At 30.8% G+C, this 20,853-nt stretch overlaps 2 protein-coding genes and 1 pseudogene across 4 annotated transcripts; 2 read left to right on the top strand and 1 right to left on the bottom strand.

Moving 5' to 3' along the window:
- The first annotated feature begins 1,040 nt into the window (after positions 1-1,040).
- LOC111281374 (uncharacterized) lies at positions 1,041-4,324 on the top strand. 2 transcript variants are annotated; one of them, XR_016334907.1, is made up of 8 exons: positions 1,041-1,380; positions 2,081-2,149; positions 2,738-2,792; positions 3,483-3,521; positions 3,650-3,713; positions 3,808-3,869; positions 3,964-4,108; positions 4,243-4,324. XR_016334907.1 is itself a non-coding variant. In XM_089756781.1 (7 exons), the coding sequence occupies exons 1-7, from the start codon at positions 1,219-1,221 to the stop codon at positions 4,056-4,058; spliced, it is 546 nt and encodes a 181-aa protein (XP_089612907.1). In that variant the 5' UTR covers positions 1,043-1,218; the 3' UTR covers positions 4,059-4,157. The 2 variants fall into 2 exon arrangements, 1 of the variants encoding a protein (XP_089612907.1); XM_089756781.1 differs by lacking the exon at positions 4,243-4,324 and having other exon boundaries at positions 1,043-1,380; positions 3,964-4,157.
- On the top strand, positions 4,201-19,143 carry LOC111280560 (proteasome subunit alpha type-5-like; annotated as a pseudogene). Its single transcript, XR_016335034.1, has 8 exons — positions 4,201-4,323; positions 4,952-5,065; positions 5,147-5,248; positions 5,472-5,530; positions 6,058-6,081; positions 18,577-18,655; positions 18,859-18,964; positions 19,056-19,143. The product of XR_016335034.1 is annotated as a proteasome subunit alpha type-5-like (transcript).
- LOC111281372 (alanine aminotransferase 2, mitochondrial-like) lies at positions 6,387-12,633 on the bottom strand (the record flags this gene model as incomplete). The annotated part of the gene is made up of 13 exons (XM_089756782.1): positions 6,387-6,646; positions 8,804-9,007; positions 9,310-9,384; positions 9,715-9,869; positions 9,979-10,099; positions 10,164-10,238; positions 10,334-10,471; positions 10,743-10,853; positions 10,948-11,052; positions 11,137-11,215; positions 11,882-11,943; positions 12,030-12,095; positions 12,571-12,633. Coding segments are annotated over 13 exons (1,428 nt in total), but the record flags the coding sequence as incomplete, so codon positions are not given.
- Positions 19,144-20,853: the final 1,710 nt, after the last annotated feature.

The raw sequence follows: 20,853 nt of genomic DNA, 5'->3' as shown, positions 1-20,853 counted from the left end.
ATCTACACATGTCTTTTTGGCAAGAGAATGAGGAGATGTTGGTGCTGAGGTTAAGGACAGGTCTCGACCTACCCTGGTTTATCTCTCACAGATCCTATCGATTTGTATCGAGTTAACCAATCTTGCTTGCATAATAGAAAAAGCAACTGGTTTATCTCTCCATTAAATTAAATTAGCTAAAGGTGTGCGTTCATGAGCCCATATAAAGTTTCAATCAATTCTTTTGAAATAAAAAAATTCAAGTCTGATCGAGAGCAAAGAAAGTAGAAAGATGAAAAATTAAAGCCTTAGCGGCTCTTTATATAAACACACCATAGATCAGATGAACGGCATAGGTCGCGCCATGTGTTGAAGCAAAGGCGAGAATACGTCTTTTCATCTAACTTTTTAAAATTTTTCCACTCAAATTACTTTTCTTTTCATTTAATGCTATTAGATCGATCTAACTGAATGAACCTCAGGTCAGATCGACTAAAACGAATGACTCTACGGGATAAATCGAAAGTCCAATTCATCGTTAAAATCCAAAGTAGAAGCTTAAATTCAAGTTTATAAAATAAAATATAAGTTTCATCACAGTCAGATGAATTCCAACACTAATCTCGAATCATTTAGAATAATTACCACTTCGACAATATTTAAGCTTACTATACACTCAACCCAAGATGTATGTGCGAGATCAAGCTATCGCAAGATCGAATCACAGCTCAAAGCTAATTATCCCTTAAGACCAACCTTTTTTTATAATATCAGTTTCGAAGAATCAAACTTTCAAGTGATCTCTTTCAGCCAATCTATCTTACACTAAAAATATCGATCATATATTCAACGATCTGATACTCAAATCGTTTGGTAAGGAACAAAATGTTAAAGCATTTAATAGTTTAAAAAGTATAATAATTTTTTCTCTTTTTTAAACTTTCAATAGATAATCAAAAATATTTTAATCATTTATATTAATTTGATATGTCATATTGATCTAATATATTCAAAATCATATTGATTCGATATTATTTTTATTATCTCATAATAGTTTCTCACAGTTTACTTATAAATATAAAGTTCCAAGCACCGTGGAAGACAGATTGATCCTACTCTATTCTGTTCTTGCTACTTCCTTTTGCAACCCAAATCTTTTTAATTTGCACGTCTGCAAACACAAAGAACACATCTGTTTCTGCCTCTAACCATCATTCTCTTCTGTCTTTCTAGAAAAGGATGAGGTCCGAGCTCAGCGCAAACAACCTTCTTATTTCTTCTTCTAGTCTCTATTCTTCTGAATCTATAACAGATTTTACTCTCTCTCGTCTTTTCTTTTCTTATTCTAATAATTCTAATTCCGGTTTCTATTCTCCTTTGTATCAAGAAATAACCGCCTCGGTAATTCTCCCTTTTTTTAAAGAAAAAAATATTTTCTTGCTAATTTCGGGGTTTTTTTTTCCCATTTTGGAATCGTTTACTTGAACTTTTTGTTTGTTGAATTTCTGTACTGTAAACGCGATCTCCTTTTTCATTGATTTTTTTTTTTTCGTTTTGGGGGTTTAAATTGGTAGATCCTTGTTTGGGCTTTTACTTTAAATTTAGTTTAATTGATCATCAAAATTCATCATTCAATCAATTTCAGTTTAATTAGATTTTCCGATTTCTGTGTTAATTAATTGGTAATGATTTAGGGTAAAATTATAAGAAATTGAAAATTAGTACCCTAAGGTAAATTTATACTTAGTTTAAATTCTGTTGTAATCTTTATTTTATTATTAATCACTGTTAATTAATGTAATTTAAGAAAAACATATTTATATTGCTTTTGCTGAGTTATTCTCATGATTCTTCATTCCGAGCTCGTCGAATTCATTTTGGAGTTTTAAGTTCTTGATTACTCAATAATTTCACTGGATTGTCATTCTTTTAGTTAACTGATTTGCCTGCTAACTGTGCATCTTTCGCTAGAGGATTTTGTCAGATCTTTGTGAATTTATTATATGGTCTTCTATTTGAGTAATTGTCTTCTTATTTTGCTCTATTTTGTGTCAGTGAATAATTGTAAGTTACCGGTTTTATATTTTTGTGGCTGAGACAGCTTTTGGGTCTTGAGGAATGGCAGAGAAATTTTGTGTTAAGCGCCTTCAGACAGAATATAGAGCACTTTGTAAGGCGTTGTTTTCTCCCTGTATTTCCTGCAATTCATTTTATTGTTACTCGTGCTTTTTATACAAATTGCTGAAACCTGGAAATGCTTAGCTGTTGCAGAAAGCTTGTTATATTATCTAGTTAACCTTTAATTAATTTTTTGGTCTTTATGTGTCTGTGGATTATAAACTCTTTTTTCAATGCAAGGAAAATTTTATGCCTTTGGTACCCTGTGTATGAAGCTTGTTACTGCAGAGCTTGCATCAATAGTGAATGGATTGAGAACGTTGTGTTGTATGATATGATAGTCTATTGTCTGTTTTATTGGTTTATTAAACAGCAATTCAGCATTATGAATTTATGTTTAGCTTCAAGTGACAAGTAAAAACAGTTGGATATCTTTTCACTCCCTGCACGAATAAATTGGAGATTATTAGAAAATGTATTGGTTCTAGAATAACAAATTTTTGTTATTGTTGTAACTTAATTATAGTTTCTTCTCAGATAATTTTAACAGTTATTCTAGAATAACAAAATTTTGTTATTGTTGTAACTTAATTATAGTTTCTTCTCAGATAATTTTAACAGTTATTCTATGAATTTGTAGGAACCAGTTTCTCATGTTGTTGCTCATCCATTCCCAAATGACATCCTTGAGTGGCGTAAGTTTATTAAATCTTTTTTATCTCCTTTCTTTAGATAAGGCTCTGTAATACTCACATAAAAGCATCTTCTATAATAACCAAGAAGTTGCCTACTATCCTAGACTTTATCCTTGTAAAAGCAGGAAAATAATTGTTTTCACGTTGTCCAATACCATTGAAGAGTGATACATTGAAGGTATTAACCTGACTGTTGGTCAATTGTGTATTGGGGTGTCAGTTGAGATGCAAGTGTATAAAACTTCCTACTTGCGAAGTTGTGGACTGTAAATTTGGGACTGAGTGCGCAAAAAGCCCCTGACATTTGGCAGGCTTCTTTAATAAGTGTACAAGGAAGTAGAGTTCAATCTATGTTGTTTTCTAATCTTATCTAATTAAAACTTCTAGATATTGCCTTGAAGGAATTGAAGTCAAATCTTAAATTTGTTAGTTTTTTTCTTTTTTTGCTGTTGCTAATAATGATGAGTTCTGATATTATAATGATTGGGACATGGAATTGCGTGATAAAATTGGCTTGTTCCCTGGATACTACTCGTGTTTGATGTGTAATCGTAGCTTCTCTACTCTTTTTGAACTAATCTGAGGTTATGGCACTGTGTTGATTATGATTAAATAAATATTTTTCTGTCATAATACTGATGTATTAGGTTTTCTGGACATCTATTTAATTCTTGTGCTTCACCATTACAGATTATGTGCTGGAAGGGAGTGAAGGAACACCTTTTGCAGGTTGGCTAGTTTCCCCATGATAGCTTGTGGTTATTTTATCTAGCTCATTGTAGACTCCACAGGAAGCTATCTGATAGTGCAATCTGATTATTATTATTATTTTTTTCCTTTTCAATTGGTTTCCTAAGGTGGGTATTACTATGTAAAAATCAAGTTCCCTCCAGAGTCTCCCTACAAGCCTACTGGAATCATGTATGCACTTTCTTTCTGTTTTGACCTTTTCAAAATTTGCGATAGAAAACACACAGCTATTTCTAACATCAAACTGCAATTTTCTTCTATGTAGCATGATCACCCCCAATGGACGATTTATGACACAGAAGAAAATATGCTTGTCTGTGAGTGATTGTAAGTATTTTGAAAGAATAATATAGAGATTTGTGTTTTATTTTTATATCTAATAACTGATCTTCATTTTAACCTCGGTCCTGTTCTTTTTCAGTTCATTCAGAAAGTTGGAACCCTATGTGGTCTGTATCAAGATACAAGGATTTCAGTCTAATTGCAAGTTCTTTTGTTGCTGCACCATCTTTTTAAACACCTATACCTGTCATAGGGTGCTTTTGACATGTGAAACAATTGCCAAAGTTTGTATTTGCTTCTTTAACTGTTTGAACTAAATTTCTTTCTGTTTAATAGGGCAGCATACTCACAGGGCTTCTCTTTTTCATGGTGAGACTTTGTGTGTAAATGGGTTTTTCATTTTTTAATTGAACTTCAGCTGGGTTCAACTGCAATTGGGTTAAAGACAAAAGACGGTGTCGTTCTAGCTGTCGAGAAGCGTATTCCTTCTCCAATGCTGGTCTGCAGTTTGCACTCTTACTTGATTTAATGTTATTATATTTGCAAACTATTTCTGCTAGTTACTTGTGTAGTTAGCCTTTGCTTGTTTATAATAGAAGAAAAAAGAATGTGTTTTTTAAGATGCGGAGTTCCATGAAGATTAAGGGAAGTAATGGTTTGCTGTTAGGGTCTTAAGGAGTCTCTTTTGACAAATTACTAAGTCTTCAGTTGCAAACATGTGAATATTGGTTGATGGTCAAGACTCTAGACTTGAAGATCAGGTTGCAAATAGCAGACTTTGCAATTGCTTATTCCTCCCATATTCTCAATTTATTGTTGGATTCCATAATGTGTTAGGCAGTATGTCGGCTCCATGTAGTGTAATGTAATGGCTTAAGACATGTCAGGTATTCTATTCGACTAGCTACTGCCTTATTTTTCTCAATATGCTACTCCATACTCCCTAAAATTCCTTTAGATGCCCCTTGTTTACTTTGACTAAATGCTTGTACACTTGAAACCACACTCATGTTGTTAAAAAGCTACCAGAAGTCCAGCATGTAGCATGTGTCACATATATTAGATATAGTGGAATGTGGATTGTTGCAACTTCTTCCAGGCCTCATAGGTACTTGATTCTCTTTCAGGAACCCAGCAGTGTTGAGAAGATTATGGAAATTGATGAGCATATAGGATGTGCTATGAGTGGGTTGATTGCTGATGCACGTACGCTTGTTGAACATGCACGAGTTGAGACTCAGGTACCATAGTTGTTAGTGCCATTACTTTTTTATATGAATTTATTTTTACTTTTTTTGCTGATATATTTTACATTCACACAGAACCATAGATTCTCATATGGTGAGCCAATGACTGTAGAGTCCACAACACAAGCTCTTTGTGATCTGGCCCTTCGATTTGGGGAAGGAGATGAAGAATCCATGGTACAACTGCATATCTTTTTATGTATATAGTTGTAGCCATTTTAATTTCTTTGTCTATGTTGTGTTGCTTTTTGCTCATATTGGTAAGCAATAAAGAGAGGGCCACACCTAATATGACTTGTGTAGTCATGCATTCAGTTTCTTTTTCCATCTGATACAGAATTCCGCCTATGGCATTACTTTTGAAGTGCTTATTCAGGTATACTAACATTTTTTTGTGCAGTCCCGACCATTTGGGGTGTCTCTTCTCATTGCTGGTCATGATGAGAATGGGCCTAGCTTGTAAGTATCAGATAATTTTACATTGTGTTGGTTTTGCTGTGGTAAAATTTCTTTCAACATATGAGAAAGATGAATGAATTTTTGTTGTATTACTAGCACTTTAGGACCGACATTTCTCTTAATCATGTCACTAGAAAATAATATTATCACTATTGTGATTAGTCAAAACTTAGTCATGCAAATGCCATTCTCTGAAGAATGCTGCCCTTTAACAAATTACTGTCACCACAATTAAAACAGTCACCATGGTCTGGTAGGCTGGTTTCTAAACATATTCATTTGCGACTGATAATTCATTAGAGATATAATTATAAGATACATGCTTCTTACTGCCTGCTAGTTTTAGATTGTAAAATTTTAAGTTAAACTGTAACAAGCTAAAAGAGCTAATGCATCATGTACATGATAAAGCTACGATGCCCCAACCTATTAATGCAAGGTTGCATTGTCATGCATCAATACTTCATTCACTAAATCAACTTTGATTTAAGTCCATTCTCAGTGGCTCCGCAACTTCTCTTTTGCAGATACTATACTGATCCCTCTGGCACATTTTGCAGATACTATCTTCACTTCTGTTCTTATGTTGTTTTTTGTCCTTGAGAGTGCTTAATTTGGTAACTTGATTGTTTTAGGAATCAACTTGTTATTAAGTTTTATGATATCCACTTCAGCAATGTCTAAATAACTAAAATTAACACAGCCATGTTGCAATAATACGTTCCATAGTTTTGACTCTCTTGCATATGCATGAGTTATTTGGTGCTGATTAACACTAATAACAGTTTATTTCCCCTGCAGGACCTAACTCTTCAAAAAGCCGAAACAATTGCTCTGTCCATTTTAAAGCAAGTAATGGAAGAAAAGGTAAAGTTTTAAATCAAATATATGCAATTTTGTGATTGCACTCTATGTATTCATTTATTTTTACTGAAATTTCTGTTATTGAACAATGTTACTATTACAGGTGAATCCCAATAATGTTGATATTGCCAAGGTAGCACCAACATACCATCTATACACTCCTTCAGAGGTGGAAGCCGTCATTACTCGCCTATGGGAATGCTTTGTTGTAAACAAGTTGTAAACAATCTTTCCATGCAACAACTGTCTTTCCTGTCATAACAATGCATGTGTTGAGGAAGAGACTTGTATGTGCCATTAAACTCATCTACTTTTCATTTGGATAATTTGATTACACCTTATCAGAAAAGAACCTTTTAATTGGATTTAATTTGCTTTGTCAAATTCTAGCACGTGGTTAGCCACATTGCTTTTCTAAACTCATATTTTATCTTGTCAAATTCAATGATTTCCTTGAATTGGTTTAAGTTCTTTGTCTTAAAGTAACGGGTGTTTTGTGGAGTGAGTGATGTGTCCTATTTTATTCAAATTCTGAATTTGTTTGTCTACTATCCAACTTATCCAAATTGTGATGTATACTGAATCTACTCGATAGCACATATCTGGGCCGAATCAATTGTATATTTGTAATCTATTGTTGGCTACCTTCTTATGGTCTAATGTTTTTAACTATTTTTTTCTGCCATCAAATCATGTTGTTAAAAGTCTGATTTTGATCCCTTTGTTCTGAAGGCCAAATTATTTTTTTTATGTTCTTTCTTGAAGTCATTCCACGTGTGTTGTAAACATTGATTCAGATACCAGTATGATCCTAGACAATAGCTTATTGCCTGCTATAATTCCAACTCCAAAAAGCACGTGATAAGAAATTCGTGGTGCTTCATGATCTTGCAATTAAAACAGCCAAAACATCACCTTTCAGGATTAATACTCAAGTACCACATTTTGGCATTAATCTTCGTATGGCAACTAATGATTCCAACGCCAAAGGGAGAAATTTCTAGAAAGCCCCAAATATGTGGTGCGGGTAGGAAAGGCACGAAGACTCTAAATAAGCTTCGAGTTAGGTCAAGTGCGTGGGTATATAGAATATTCTAAAAGACATTTTAGAAGAGTTAGATGCGGGAACAGGTGCGGGTACTGTAACGCCAAAGAGAGGAAGTTATTGGAAGGCACTAGGCGCGGATACTCTGCGAGAAGAGTTTAGAACCTTTCGGACCCAATGCATTACAGTGTCTAGAACCAATTTTTTTTTTTTTTAAAGTCATAGCTGATCTTGTACGTGTCTGGAAGCCTTAAAACTTTTTAAAATGTATATAAGAACCATACTATTAGCTTCTTATGTCTAAAAGTCTTAGAATCCTCTAAAATTTTTTATCTAGAGGTCTTAAAATCCTTTAAAATGCATATAAGAGACACTTACTTTTTTAATAACCACATAAACCTAATTATATAAGAGCCACACACTTAATTTCTCAGTGATCACGTAGACTTAATTATAAAAGAGCCATGCACTTGGTTTCTTAGTGACCACACAACATTCATTGGTTCCTTAGTGACCACATAGCTCAAGTATAAATAGAAATGCCTCTCCCATGAGTTCTCATGAGCTAGTAAATTTGTGAACCAACAAGCTACTCAAACACAATAAGATAAAAAATAAATATTTCGTTTATAAAGTTTAAATTCGATTCTTGTTATAAATAATCTATCAACAAATAATTTATTTTTTAATAAACAATTTGTAAATTTAATATAAAATTTTACTCATATCAATGATATTTACTGATTTTAAAATGAGATAATATTTTCTTACTTAAATTTTCAAAAATCAAAACAACAATCCCAACTAATATTAACTAAAGGAGGTATTATCCTTAAAAACGATCACAAAATTTTCTCATTAGTAAGACATTATATCTGCAAAAACTTGGTGGATAAACCAAAAATATTAAACCAAAAATATTGATGTATCTTTTTCATTAAATTAAAAAAACAGCGCAAAATAGGAAACCATTAACAAAGTGTCCATTGTCTATATGAAAAAAAAGAAATGGCACGTTTTATTTAAAATGTTTTCCAAAAACTACCTCATACTTAGTCACAGAATTCATTCAAAAATTTTTATGGAAATCAGTTAGACGGGTAATAATAGCCGGAATCTTTTCTTCTTGAGTGAGTATTGTGCACCCCACACATCAAGCAAAGATAAAGAAAAGGCAAATCAATTAACACCAGAATGTTGATCCAACCAAATTGTCATTTCACAAAACCCGATTTTTTTTTTATCTTTAGTTTTGTTCAATAAAAACATTTTAATTGCTAACTTCGGAAAGTAGAACGACTAAAATTAAAAGGAACTGAATTCCAAACCAAAGAAAGTTATCATAATGGTAGTAATTAACTCACCTGCCCAAAGCCAGAACCAGGAACAAAAACAATTCCCGTAGCAGTGAGGAGATGACGACAATAGAATGCATCTGGTGCTGTTTTTGTAGCTTCAGCAACTTTGATTGCCTTTTCAGGCTGGCAAATTCTGGGAAAGAGATACATTGCACCTTCTGCATTATTACATGTCACACATTCCAACTTGTTGAATGCATCTTTCAGTGTCTATATTTAGGAATAAAAAATGCTAAAATGGTCAAGTGTAATTATAAAACCAGTAAAAAAGGGCATTGAATAAAAAAATGCCAACAATTATTTCATTTGAGTCTCAATTAATAGAATTTTACTAATTATATAATTTAAATAAGCTCAAACTCTCCTACACTGGCAATCAACTGCACATTTCCAAATTTCTTGGTTAAGTACCATATTAGAATGTGGAATTTAGCACTCACTTTTGCTACAACTAAACATTAATGCCCCTATTCAATATTATGTAAACTAATCCAATCTAAGAGAGGACTAACCTTCGCACGCCTTGCTAAAGATGAGAGGATTCCATCTCTTTCAGCATTGTGTGATTCATAGGATTCATCTCCAACCTGCAAGTTTCATTTGCAACAAATATCACATCATATATAAGGCATGCATGATATAATTTAACCAATGATAAGCTTTTGTAAACATAATATTTTACTCCATTATCCCAGAACAGTACTGCTCTTTACCAAGTCGTGTACCAGACAGTCTCCAAATTGTCAACCATAATAATAGATAGAGAGATTTTAACGCTTCTATAAGAATCAATGCTTGCAAGAAGCTAGTGAAAGCTCAAAATCTGTCTGGTTCTATCTCATTTTATCTTTATATCATAGATCCAATGTCATTGGAATAAACACAGAAAATTGATTTTAAATAGAAAAAGATTTAACCCTAGGTGGACTCATGACAAGGCTAGCAAGAATTTGACCAAAGATGCTAGAACACAGATTCACAGATGCCCCTTTGTATATTTGCTCCCTGACATCAGCACCGAACCCAGTAACCTCCATATAACCTCCCCTTTTTCCACACTCTCCATAATACCCTGGAGACAGCAAAAGAGTGCATGTTTTTATATCAAAATTCCAAATTTTGCATAAGTTCTTTCACATTCTATAAATGCAATGATAGAACTAAGACAAAACCAATTTTACCTTTTGAGACTGACTGAAAAGATACTAAGGATATATCCTTCTCATCATAACCCATAGACCGGGAAACCTTCTTAAAAGAGTGGAATTTCCTTCCAGGTACATAAACATTTTCCTGGTAAACCTGTAAAAACATAAGTGGTTATTGAGGTAAATGGCAAAGCCAGAACGTATACAAATCAACCTACCTCATCTGCCAGCAGTACAAGTCCTTCTTGCTTGCAGAATTCCACAATAGCCTTCTGGTTTTCCTCAGCAAGAACCTGCAATCAAAATGAGAAAATAAAATCATGTATAAACAAAATTCAAGATATTTCTTCATTTAGAATATACTTTTGGATTGCTTGTCATTGATTACCTGTCCTGTTGGGTTGCCTGGATTTATTACAACCAAAGCCCTAACTGTGATGCCCTTGGACCTCGCAGTCTCTAGTTGTTTCCTAAGCTCAGACACTTTCAAACCCCATCCTGTAGCTTCATCAAGATAGCATGGAACATGCAAAAGCCAAAAGAAAGTTGTGAACAATCTGCCAATCAACACATCACTAAATGGTAAAAGAAATCTCTACTTCCAACCATTTTACAAGTCCTACCAAGACAGGTAGCTTAAAACTAATCCTCAAGAAACATAAGGCAACTTGATTTTGGTCAGTTAAAGCTTGGCCAATAACCAACAAAAACTAAGTACTTCAATGACAGCTAAAGAAGCCAGTTAGCTTACAAATATCTAAAATTCTAAAAAATGCTTTAACATGTTCTATGCATACCAAAGCTCCACCATGCAGAGCAATTGAAGCAGAGTATAAAGGATACAGAGGGATGGGACAGAGAATTCCATCCTTCTCAGATCTTATCAGTAACTGCATCATCATATGCACCTGGAGATAAGGAGGAAAAATCCATTCTGTTATACATGTGTTTATGAGGAACTCATCATTCATGGAAACAAGAAGTTTTGATATAGAAACATGCCGCAGGGTTGGCACCATCTGTCAAGAAAATATCATTTGGATCAGCAGGAAAACCTTCACGATCCTCAATCCCAGCAGCAATAGTATCACGTAATCCCTTGATACCCTGACATCGAAAGAAAATAAAAAAGTATGAATAATACGGAAGCATAAATAGTCAAAGTTCCAAGATGTCAGCACCAATCACAACCTGGCTATGACTGTAGGCACCAGTTGCCCTTCCAGGAATTTGATCAAGAAGTTGCCAAGCCCGCTCTATGGAGTCCGCACTGCAAAAGGCCACCAACCAAATTACATGAGGCAGAGGAATGACTGTCAAAGAAAAGCTGGTAATCTGCCAAAGTAAAAATTCAATGGCTAGCAGAAGAGAACATCTCTTTATGTTTCCTTTCACTGGACTCAATCGAAGTTGATGGAGTTTTCAGCCATTATGAACCATCAAGCATAGATTTCAGTGAAGAACAGAAAGCTAAAAAGCAGGAAAAACTCCCCTTCTATTCTGATAGACTCAACAAAAATGCAAGCTTTTTAGCACAATGTAAGCAGAAGAGTATAGCTCATATACCACCAAAGACCAACTAAGGTGGTAGGAGGATGGGGTTTTAGGAGATTGTAGGCATAAAGGAGAACATATGTTTTCTGATTCTCTGGTATTCAAAGTCGTCTAGGTCCCTATTTTTATTTAGACACAGAGGGGAGGAGGGGAAAGAGATAACTTGTATTAATGAGGTAATAAACGTAACATTATAAATTTGTGCACAGTAAGACACAAAGGGTTTTATATATATATATATAGATATGCCCATTGAAGGGCCCAGATTAAACACCCCATCTGAAAACTGAAAGCTTTATCAGGTGAAAGAAAGCAAATATAACAATTATAAAATTTAACAGAAACAACCGCAAAGCTGATGGCTAATATTAATTCTCAGTACCTGATTAAACCCTGTGTTTCGCTTTTGTCCAAAATGGATGGATGGTCGAATAATGCAAGAACCTGTTGCAGAGACATCCTGATTACAATTGCTTCATTCACATGACAACTTTATGGTAATCAATATCACCTAGTAAGAAAATACCAACCTCTCGGAAGAAAGTTATTGGCTGCTGACCAAGAGACTGAGGATTTCCAATATTGCAGTACAGTATCTGCAAAAGATGATTAATATTTAATGCCAAAAAAAAAAAAAAAAACTGGTATAGTGTCGAATAAAAGTTCATGTAAAACAATTATAGAAAAAAAAATTGATGTTAGAAGGGTCATCCCCCACCCTAATTTCCACTTCTCTATGGAACCTTTATTGTGCCTCTTTTGGAGAAGAGGCATTCCAACAAAATTAAACTTCATGAGAAATAAACAACATCCAGCCTACAGAATTCCACAACCATCAAAGTCAGCCAGACGAAATCTACAACTCCAAACATAAAAGCCTCTTCATTGTAGTTCAGGATGGACACCTTTATGCAATTAATCATTCATAAATGGTAATATGATATAACCATGACATTTCTATTCAACCATGGGAGAGCAAAAGGAAAGGAGAAAAGGGATATTGTCTCAATGAAGTACAAATGATACTCCAAGCACCCATATAAAAACTGCAAGGAAGAGAGAAATGTATACCTCTTCAAAGAGATGAGCCTCTGGTTTAGTCTGTATCTCTTGTTGCAATTTTTGGGAGAGATATTAAGAAAATTTCATTAAAGGGCTATCCAAAAATTTTATACATAAGTACATCCAGCTTCATACACCAAACTATATCAGCAGCATTTACTTCGAATTTTCTAAAACATAATGAAAACTGTCAACCAACATGGACACTATTGCTGCAATCACCCAAAAGACATCTCTTAGTCCATTTTCCGATTATGCTTGGATGTGCACACAAGCATGGGAATTAACTCTGGACAGAAATAAAAATTTTGCAAATACATTAGAACTGATGCAGATTAGCATACTACTGGGCAAGGGTGACAATCTCACCACGGACAGCACACTCGCATTCTAGGACCTGATGATAAAGAGAGAATTAGTGTTAAGGAAACAGACCGATCACACAAGTTATTAAGCTGGCTTCAAACTAAAATGAGAATATTCCATATCCTGAATCAATACACAGAAGTGCTTAGAAACTTGAATGATTCAGGTCTCCACTTAATGCCATTGCCTTTAATTTAAAAAAAAAAAAAACTCTAAAATCAGCAAATCTGTTTCTAATTTGCAATTGTAGTGAGCTTTAATGAAAAGAACTTGCTTAATAGACGCTATGAGATTGATTTGAGCATAAAAGTAGTACAATCAATTCAGTACATGTACTAAAAACAGGTCACTCCTAATTGTAAAGCCACGATTATATACATGCAAGAGAAAGAAAAAAAGAACCACTCCTATGAAAGACAAATGCTACAAAAAAAAGAAGGAAAAACTACAAATCAATAGAAAATGAAAAGAATAAACAAGCACAACATAAAATCATCATTCGAATAATAAAAGATAAGTATAAGATGTATGTATGAAAGTAAATGCTCTTTCTTTTCATAAGAAAGCACTTATTCCAAACGGAGAACCGCGCTGACCCTAGGAATGTGAATCTTATCCGTACACAACGGATATTCCTACTTTTTATCTGAGATGAATATTATATTACGGGCCTGAAAATAAAAATAAATATAATTTTAAATTTTTATTAAATATGAGGATAAAAATGAAAAAGGAGATAAATAATATAATATCTATTTATCTTACATATATATTTATATATATTTAGTAAATAATTTTTTTATTATATAATATAAATTATTATTTTAGATTAATTAAAATTAATATATTTTTATTAAAAAATATATTAATATATATATTTATAAAAAATTATTTAAATATACAAGGTAAAAATTAAAAAACTTAAAAAAATAATTTTCATTTTTATTTTTTTAAAAGCTATAAATGTAAAGATTATCAATACCTTTTAAATACTCGCGAGAATAAAGATAGAAATAAATTTAAAATTTGTGAAAATGATATGGAAATAAATTTAAAATATTTGTTAAGTATTTTAAATACTCATTAAAATAAGGATGAAATTATCCAAGATAGGTATAAATTTAAAACCATTAAATACTCGCCAGAACAAAAATAATATTAAATTTAAAATATCCTTTAAGTATATGTACAAAAATGAATGTAATATAAAAATTCTAGATAAAAAAATGCTCTTTTCTATCCATTGACATCCTACTAGACTCGATAGGCAACTTGATTACTATCTTTACTAAACTGATATTAAAATGAAAGAACCGATAAATAAGGTAAAAATGAAATGAATTCAAAGATCGGTTTACTCGGTCAAAGATGTAGACTTTTTAAAATAACAAGATAAACACAATACATAAATCATAAAACCCGCATTCAAAAACATTAACAAATTAATAACCTACATCAAATTAAACACTGAAAAAAAAAAAAAAAAAAAACAAGAGAAATCCAGAAACACTCCAAATGAAAGAAACCTTAGGGTTGATAGTATCAACTAAAATTGAAGAAGCCATTGTTGACGAAGAATAAGAATAGGAATCAGTAGGAGTAGAGGACAAGAAACGATGTGGAGATTGAGGAGATAAGAGTTGGGGTCGTTGAAAGTGATAGTTTTGACATTTACTTTCAAGTAGATTTATAGCTGTGCCAATCACAAATCTCTACTTTTTTGTTTAGATATATAGACTCACTACATGCGTAAAAAAAATTACTGATGCCAAAAAAAAAAAATGTTAAGTTTTGGAAGTAGGTAGAAAGAGAGAGATTTTATACTATTGTTAGTTATTTGTTTACCCATGCTTTGTTTTTATTTTTTAGAAAGAATCAAAACTACTTGAAAAGCTATTGTCAGTTCATTTTTCACCCATAGTTTGAGATTTTTCCAACTCCTCAGGCCCGAAACATCCTTCATTTTTGCACTTGTTTTTTTTTTTTTTTCACTCACCACGGTTTTGAGACTTGTGTTTTTTTGGATTTATTTCATTTTTAGTTTCCTAAATTTAAAATGTTTCAGTAAGATATAAAATTTTTTAAAACAAATTTTCAAAAATAGATGTGCGAAAACCTTTAAGAATTTTCAGATCTGAAAGTTTTTAAGAGTTTTTGAAAATGAATTTTTAAAAATTTTTACAAGCTTTCGGATATCTATTTTTGAAAATTAACTTACCAAATTGTCATAATTATCATATCCAAATTTTCATTATTACAATTATTTCTCTTAAGTTCACTTTTCATTTTAACAATATATAAGCTATTATAAATTTTGATTATGAATTTTGACAATAATATGATTTGTTGCCCAAAAAAAGAAGAGAAAAAAACTATGACTAGTTTAGGAGCGAGAAAAAAAAAAAAGAAGAGAAGAAGAAAGAAATGTGAAGGGTAAAAAAATAATTTATTAATAGGTATTTAAGTAATTTTATTAAAAATTAAATTTATAAAAAAAGTTTATGATATATTAAGTAATTTTTAGGTACAAATAAAATCTTTTTAACATTACCATAAGTTTTGACTCTTACCATAAAAGTTTTGACATTTCCTAAGTTTTGATTCTTATCATAAATTTTGACATTACCACGTCTTTCATGACTTCAGCACACAATGATAGATCATATATACTCTGCCATAACAATATTTTAGACTTTGACTTATATCACACCATTACTTGTTGGTTGGTTGGCTTTGGCTTATATCACATCATTCATGAATTCAGACTTTTCATTTTTTTTGTTACATGCTGATATATATTTTATTGAGTTGGCAGTATAAAATACAAGGCAGGAAGTTGTCATTCCATTTTTATTAAGTGGTATGATCCTTGCCTTTGTGAATCAAAAGAAACAATACTCCTTGAATTTTTGATGTGGGATGTAGTAAATCGACAGAAATTCAATGAAATCAAACAAACAAGTCACATTCAATGAATTTTTTGCTAGGACAAGAATTTCTACAATAAGTTTAAATTTTTTGACCTTATTATAAGGTAATTGAAGAATAATTGTTAGATTTAAAGAATTAATATAAATCATTGATTTTTTTAATTGTAAAAATAATTAATTACTTGTTAATTTAATTTTAATTAACTAATATTAAATATTATTTATTAAATAAAACAAAAATATTTTAATAGATAAATACAATCTATTAAAAATTTCTAAAAAAGTGAAGAAGATAATATAATATTTTAAAAAATTTAATTGAAAATTGGTTAACGCAAAAATATGAGAATTATCGTAAAATTACTATCATTTGACATAAAATATATTAGAAGTGTCAAAACACTCTAAGAGAGAATTATGATAATTTTAAATGTAACTAACGTAAAAAAAAAACATAAAAATATATTATTGTAATGTAAATAATTAAGTTGAAAATGTAAAAGAATTATTATCTTAAACCCAAAGAATAATTCTAAATCAATAAATAAATGTTAATGTAAAAATGTGAGAATAATCGTGAAATTGGTGTCATTTAATGTAAAATAAGTTAGAAGTATCTTAACACCCTAATAAAGAGTTGTAATAGTTATAAACATAATAAAAAGTAACAGCAAGCATAAAAAGATATTACTATAACAAAAATAATTAAGTTGGTAATGTAAAAAAATAATATTATTAGAAATTAAAAAAATAATTTTAAACCAAAAAATAAAAGTTAATGTAAAAAAGTGAGAATAATAGTAAAATTAGTATTATTTGATGTAAAATAGTTACAAGTATCGTTACACCTTAATAAAACATCATGATAATTCTAAACGTAATAAAAAGTAATAATAAGTATAAAAAAAATTATTAAAACATAAATAATTAAATTGACAATGTAAAAAAATTAGTATTATAAATAAAAAATAATTCTACACCAAAAAATAGATGTTAACGTAAAAAAGATAAGAATAAGTGTAAAATTAGTATTTTTTTGGCGTAATAGTTAGAAGTGTTGTAACACCTTTAAAAAAATTTATGATAATTCTAAACATAATGAAAGATAACACTAAGTGTAAAAATATATTATTATAATGTAAAGAATTATGTTGATAATATAAAAAAATATATTATTATAAATAAAAAATGATTCTAAACAAAAAAAAAATGTTAACGTAAAAAAGTGAAAATAATTATAAAATTAAAATAATTTGATGTAAAGTGTGTTAAAAATATCATAACGTAAAAAAAGGTAAAAATAGTTGTAAATTTGGTGTCACTTGGCATAAATTTAATTAAAATTATTGTAATATCTTAATAAGAGTTGTGATAAATTTAAACATAGTAAAAAGTAAGAACAAATGTAAAAAAAATATTATTGTAATATAAATAATATTGTTGATAATGTAAAAGAATTATTATTACGAATAATTAATAATTCTAAACAAAAAAATAAGTGCTAGTATAAAAAAAATGGTGAGAGCAATCGTAAAATTGATATTATTGGGCATAAAATAGTTAGAAGTATCATAATACCTTTAAGAAAAAAAATTATGATAATTTTAAACGAAACAGAAAGTAAGAACAAGTGTAACAAAAAAATTAAACTAAATAATTAAATTCACAATGTAAAATAATTGATATTTTTAAATTAAAAGAATTTAAATAAAAAAATTGTTAACGTAAAAAGATGAAAATAATTGTAAAATTCATATCATTAGATTAAAAATGAGTTTAAAATGTCTTATTCTAAAAAAAAGTTTTAATAATTCTAAATGAAATGATAAAAAAAAGTATAAAAATATTATTAAACATAATTAATTAAGTTAATTTCGTAAAATAAATTGATATTATAAAATTGAAAATATATCCTTTTTTATTTGTTAAATTAATAAATTAAACAAATTAATGTATTTTTTTAATGTTTACCTGTTAACCTTTTTTTTTAAATTATGTTATTTTTATAATTTATCATGATATATCAAAAGATATCATAATATTTTATGACCTTAAAATAGGATCGATATATTACGATTCAATTATAAACAAACCTGAAATCGAATAAAATGGTCAAAGTTGGATGAATTGTCCAGCTATCGAGCTATTATTTTGTTAGAAAAGAATGGTCAGAGAGAAAAGTAATAAAGAGAGAGTGAGTTTTACAAACAAATTTTAATGACAAATGAATTTCTGTTGTGTTACTAGCACTTTAGGACCCACATTTCTCTTAATCATGTCACTAGATAATAATATTATCACTATTATGGTTAGTCAAAACTTAGTCATGCAAATGCCATTCTCTGAAAAATGTTGTCCTTTAACAAATTACTGTCACCACAATTAAAACAATCACCATGGTCTATTAGGCTAGTTTCTAAACATATTCATTTGCGATTGATAATTCATTAGAGATATAATTATAAGATACATGCTTCTTATTGCCTACTAGTTTTAGATTGTAAAATTTTAAGTTAAACTGTAACAAACTAAAAGAGCTAATGCATCATGTACATGATAAAGCTACGATGCCCCAACCTATTAATGCAAGGTTGTATGGTCATGCATCAAGACTTCATTCACTAAATCAACTTTGATTTAAGTCTATTCTCAATGGCTTCGTAACTTCTATTTTACATATACTATACTGATCCCTCTAGCACACCGGTCCCTCTAAAACATTTTGGCAATGCAATGCAAAAGCTATAGGTTCAAGTTTTAAAGGTGCAGACAGCTCTTTGTAAAAGCAATACAACAAGGTATCTTCACATCTATTCTTATGTTGTTTTTTTTTCTTTATGAGTGCTTAATTTGGTACGTTGATTATTTTAGGATTCAACTTGTTATTAAGTTTTATGATATCTATTTCAACGATGTCTAAATAACTAAAATTAACACAGTTATGTTGTGATAATACATTTCATAATTTTGACTCTCTCGCATATGCATGAGTTATTTTGAGCTTATTAACATTAATGATGATTTATTTCCCCTACAGGACCTAACTCTTCAAAAAGCTGAAACAATTGCTTTGTCCATTTTAAAGCAAGTAATGGAAGAAAACGTAAAGTTTTACATCAAATATATGTAATTTTGTGATTTGTTATATATATTTGTTTATTTTTATTGAAGTTTTTGTTATTGAACAATGTTACTATTCTCCCAATAATGTTGATATTGCCAAGTAGTACCAACATACCATTTATACACTCCTTTAGAGGTGGAAGCCGTCATTACTTGCCTATAAGAATGCTTTGTCATAAATAATCTTCCCATGCAACAACTGTCTTTCCTGTCATAACAATGCATGTGTGGAGAGAGAGACTTGTATTTGTTTTTAGGGATTCAAGCTGTGAAACCTTATTTTTGGTGTACCATTAAACTTATCTACTTTTCATTTGGATAATTTGATTACATCTGATAAAAAAAAATCTTTTAATTGGATTTAATTTGCTTTGTCAAATTATAGCACGTGGTTAACCACATTGCTTTTCTAAACTCATATTTTGCTTTACCAAATTCAATGATTTCTTCTATTTAGTTCAAGTTCTTTAATTTATCTTAAAGTGACAATTATTTTATACAGTGAGTGATGTGTCCTACTTTGTTCAAATTCTAAATTTGTTTGCCTGCTATCCAACTTACCTAAATTGTGTTGCATACTGAATCTACTTGATAGCACATATCTGGGCTAAATTAGTTGCAAATTTGTAATCCACTGTTAGCTTCTTTTTCATGGTCTAATGCTTATAACTATTTTTTTCTGCCATTAAAACATGTTGCTGAAGTCTAATTTTGATCCCTTTTGTTTCAAAAGCCAAATTATTCCTTTTATATTCTTTTTTGAAGTCATTCTATGCATGTCATGAACATTGATTCAGAGACTAGTATAATCCTAAACAATAGCTTATTATCTACTATAATCCCAACTCTAAAGGGCACATGATAAGAAATTTGATGTGCTTTATGCTCTTACAATTAAAACAACCAAAACATCACATTTTGGGATTAATGCTCAAGTACCATATTTTGGCATTAATCTTTATATGGCAACTAATGATTTGTATGGCAACAAATGATTCTAGTGCCAATGGGAGAAGCTTCTAGAAAGCCCTAGATATTAGTGTGGGCACTAAAGGCACAAAGGCTTTAGACAAGCCTCGAGTTAAGCAAGGAGCGTAGGTATATAAAACATTCTAAAAGACATTGTAGAAGAGTCAATGTGGGCATTAAAAGCGTGAAAGCTCTAGATAAGCCTCAAGTCAAGTCAAGCGTGTGGGTATATAGAACATTCTAGAAGGCCTTCTAAAAAAGTAAATCGCGAGAATGGGTGCAAGTACTATAGCACCCGTAAAAAAAAGCTTCTGAAAGGTGCCAGGCGTGGGCATTCTGTGAAAGAGCCTAAAACTTTTCGGACTTAGTGTGCCACAGTGTCTAGAATCAGCTTTTTTCTAAAAAAGCCATAACCGACCTTGTATATGTTTAACGACCTTAAAACCCTCTAGAATGTATATAAAAGCCACATATTTGGCTTCTTATGTTTGAATACCTTAGAACCCTCTAGAATATATATAAAAGCCATACACTTGGTTCCTTAGTGACCATATTAGCCGTGAGAAATGGGTCACCCCTATTTATATAAGAGCCATACATATGGTTCTTTAATGACCACTTAGGCCATAGAGCTCAAGTATAAATAGGGTGCCCTTCCTTATGAGACTAACTCATTAGCTAGTAAACTTGTGAACCAACAAACTATTCAAGCACATTAAGGTAAAAATTGAATATTTCACTTATAAAGTTTAAATTTGATTCTCGTTATTGTCATAAAGTCTAGATCCGTAGACCTATCACTAAATATTGACTTGAGGAGTCATCATCAATCTTTTTGTTTAAGTGCGATTGATCACCTGACTGAATCTATCCCTTTTTTAAAAAGAAATCCTAAATTTGATTT

This window comes from Durio zibethinus, chromosome 28 (assembly GCF_047325235.1).
Source record: "Durio zibethinus cultivar Kanyao isolate XHJ-2024 chromosome 28, ASM4732523v1, whole genome shotgun sequence".
NCBI lineage: Eukaryota > Viridiplantae > Streptophyta > Magnoliopsida > Malvales > Malvaceae > Durio > Durio zibethinus.
This window is presented reverse-complemented; position numbering and strand designations above follow the sequence as displayed.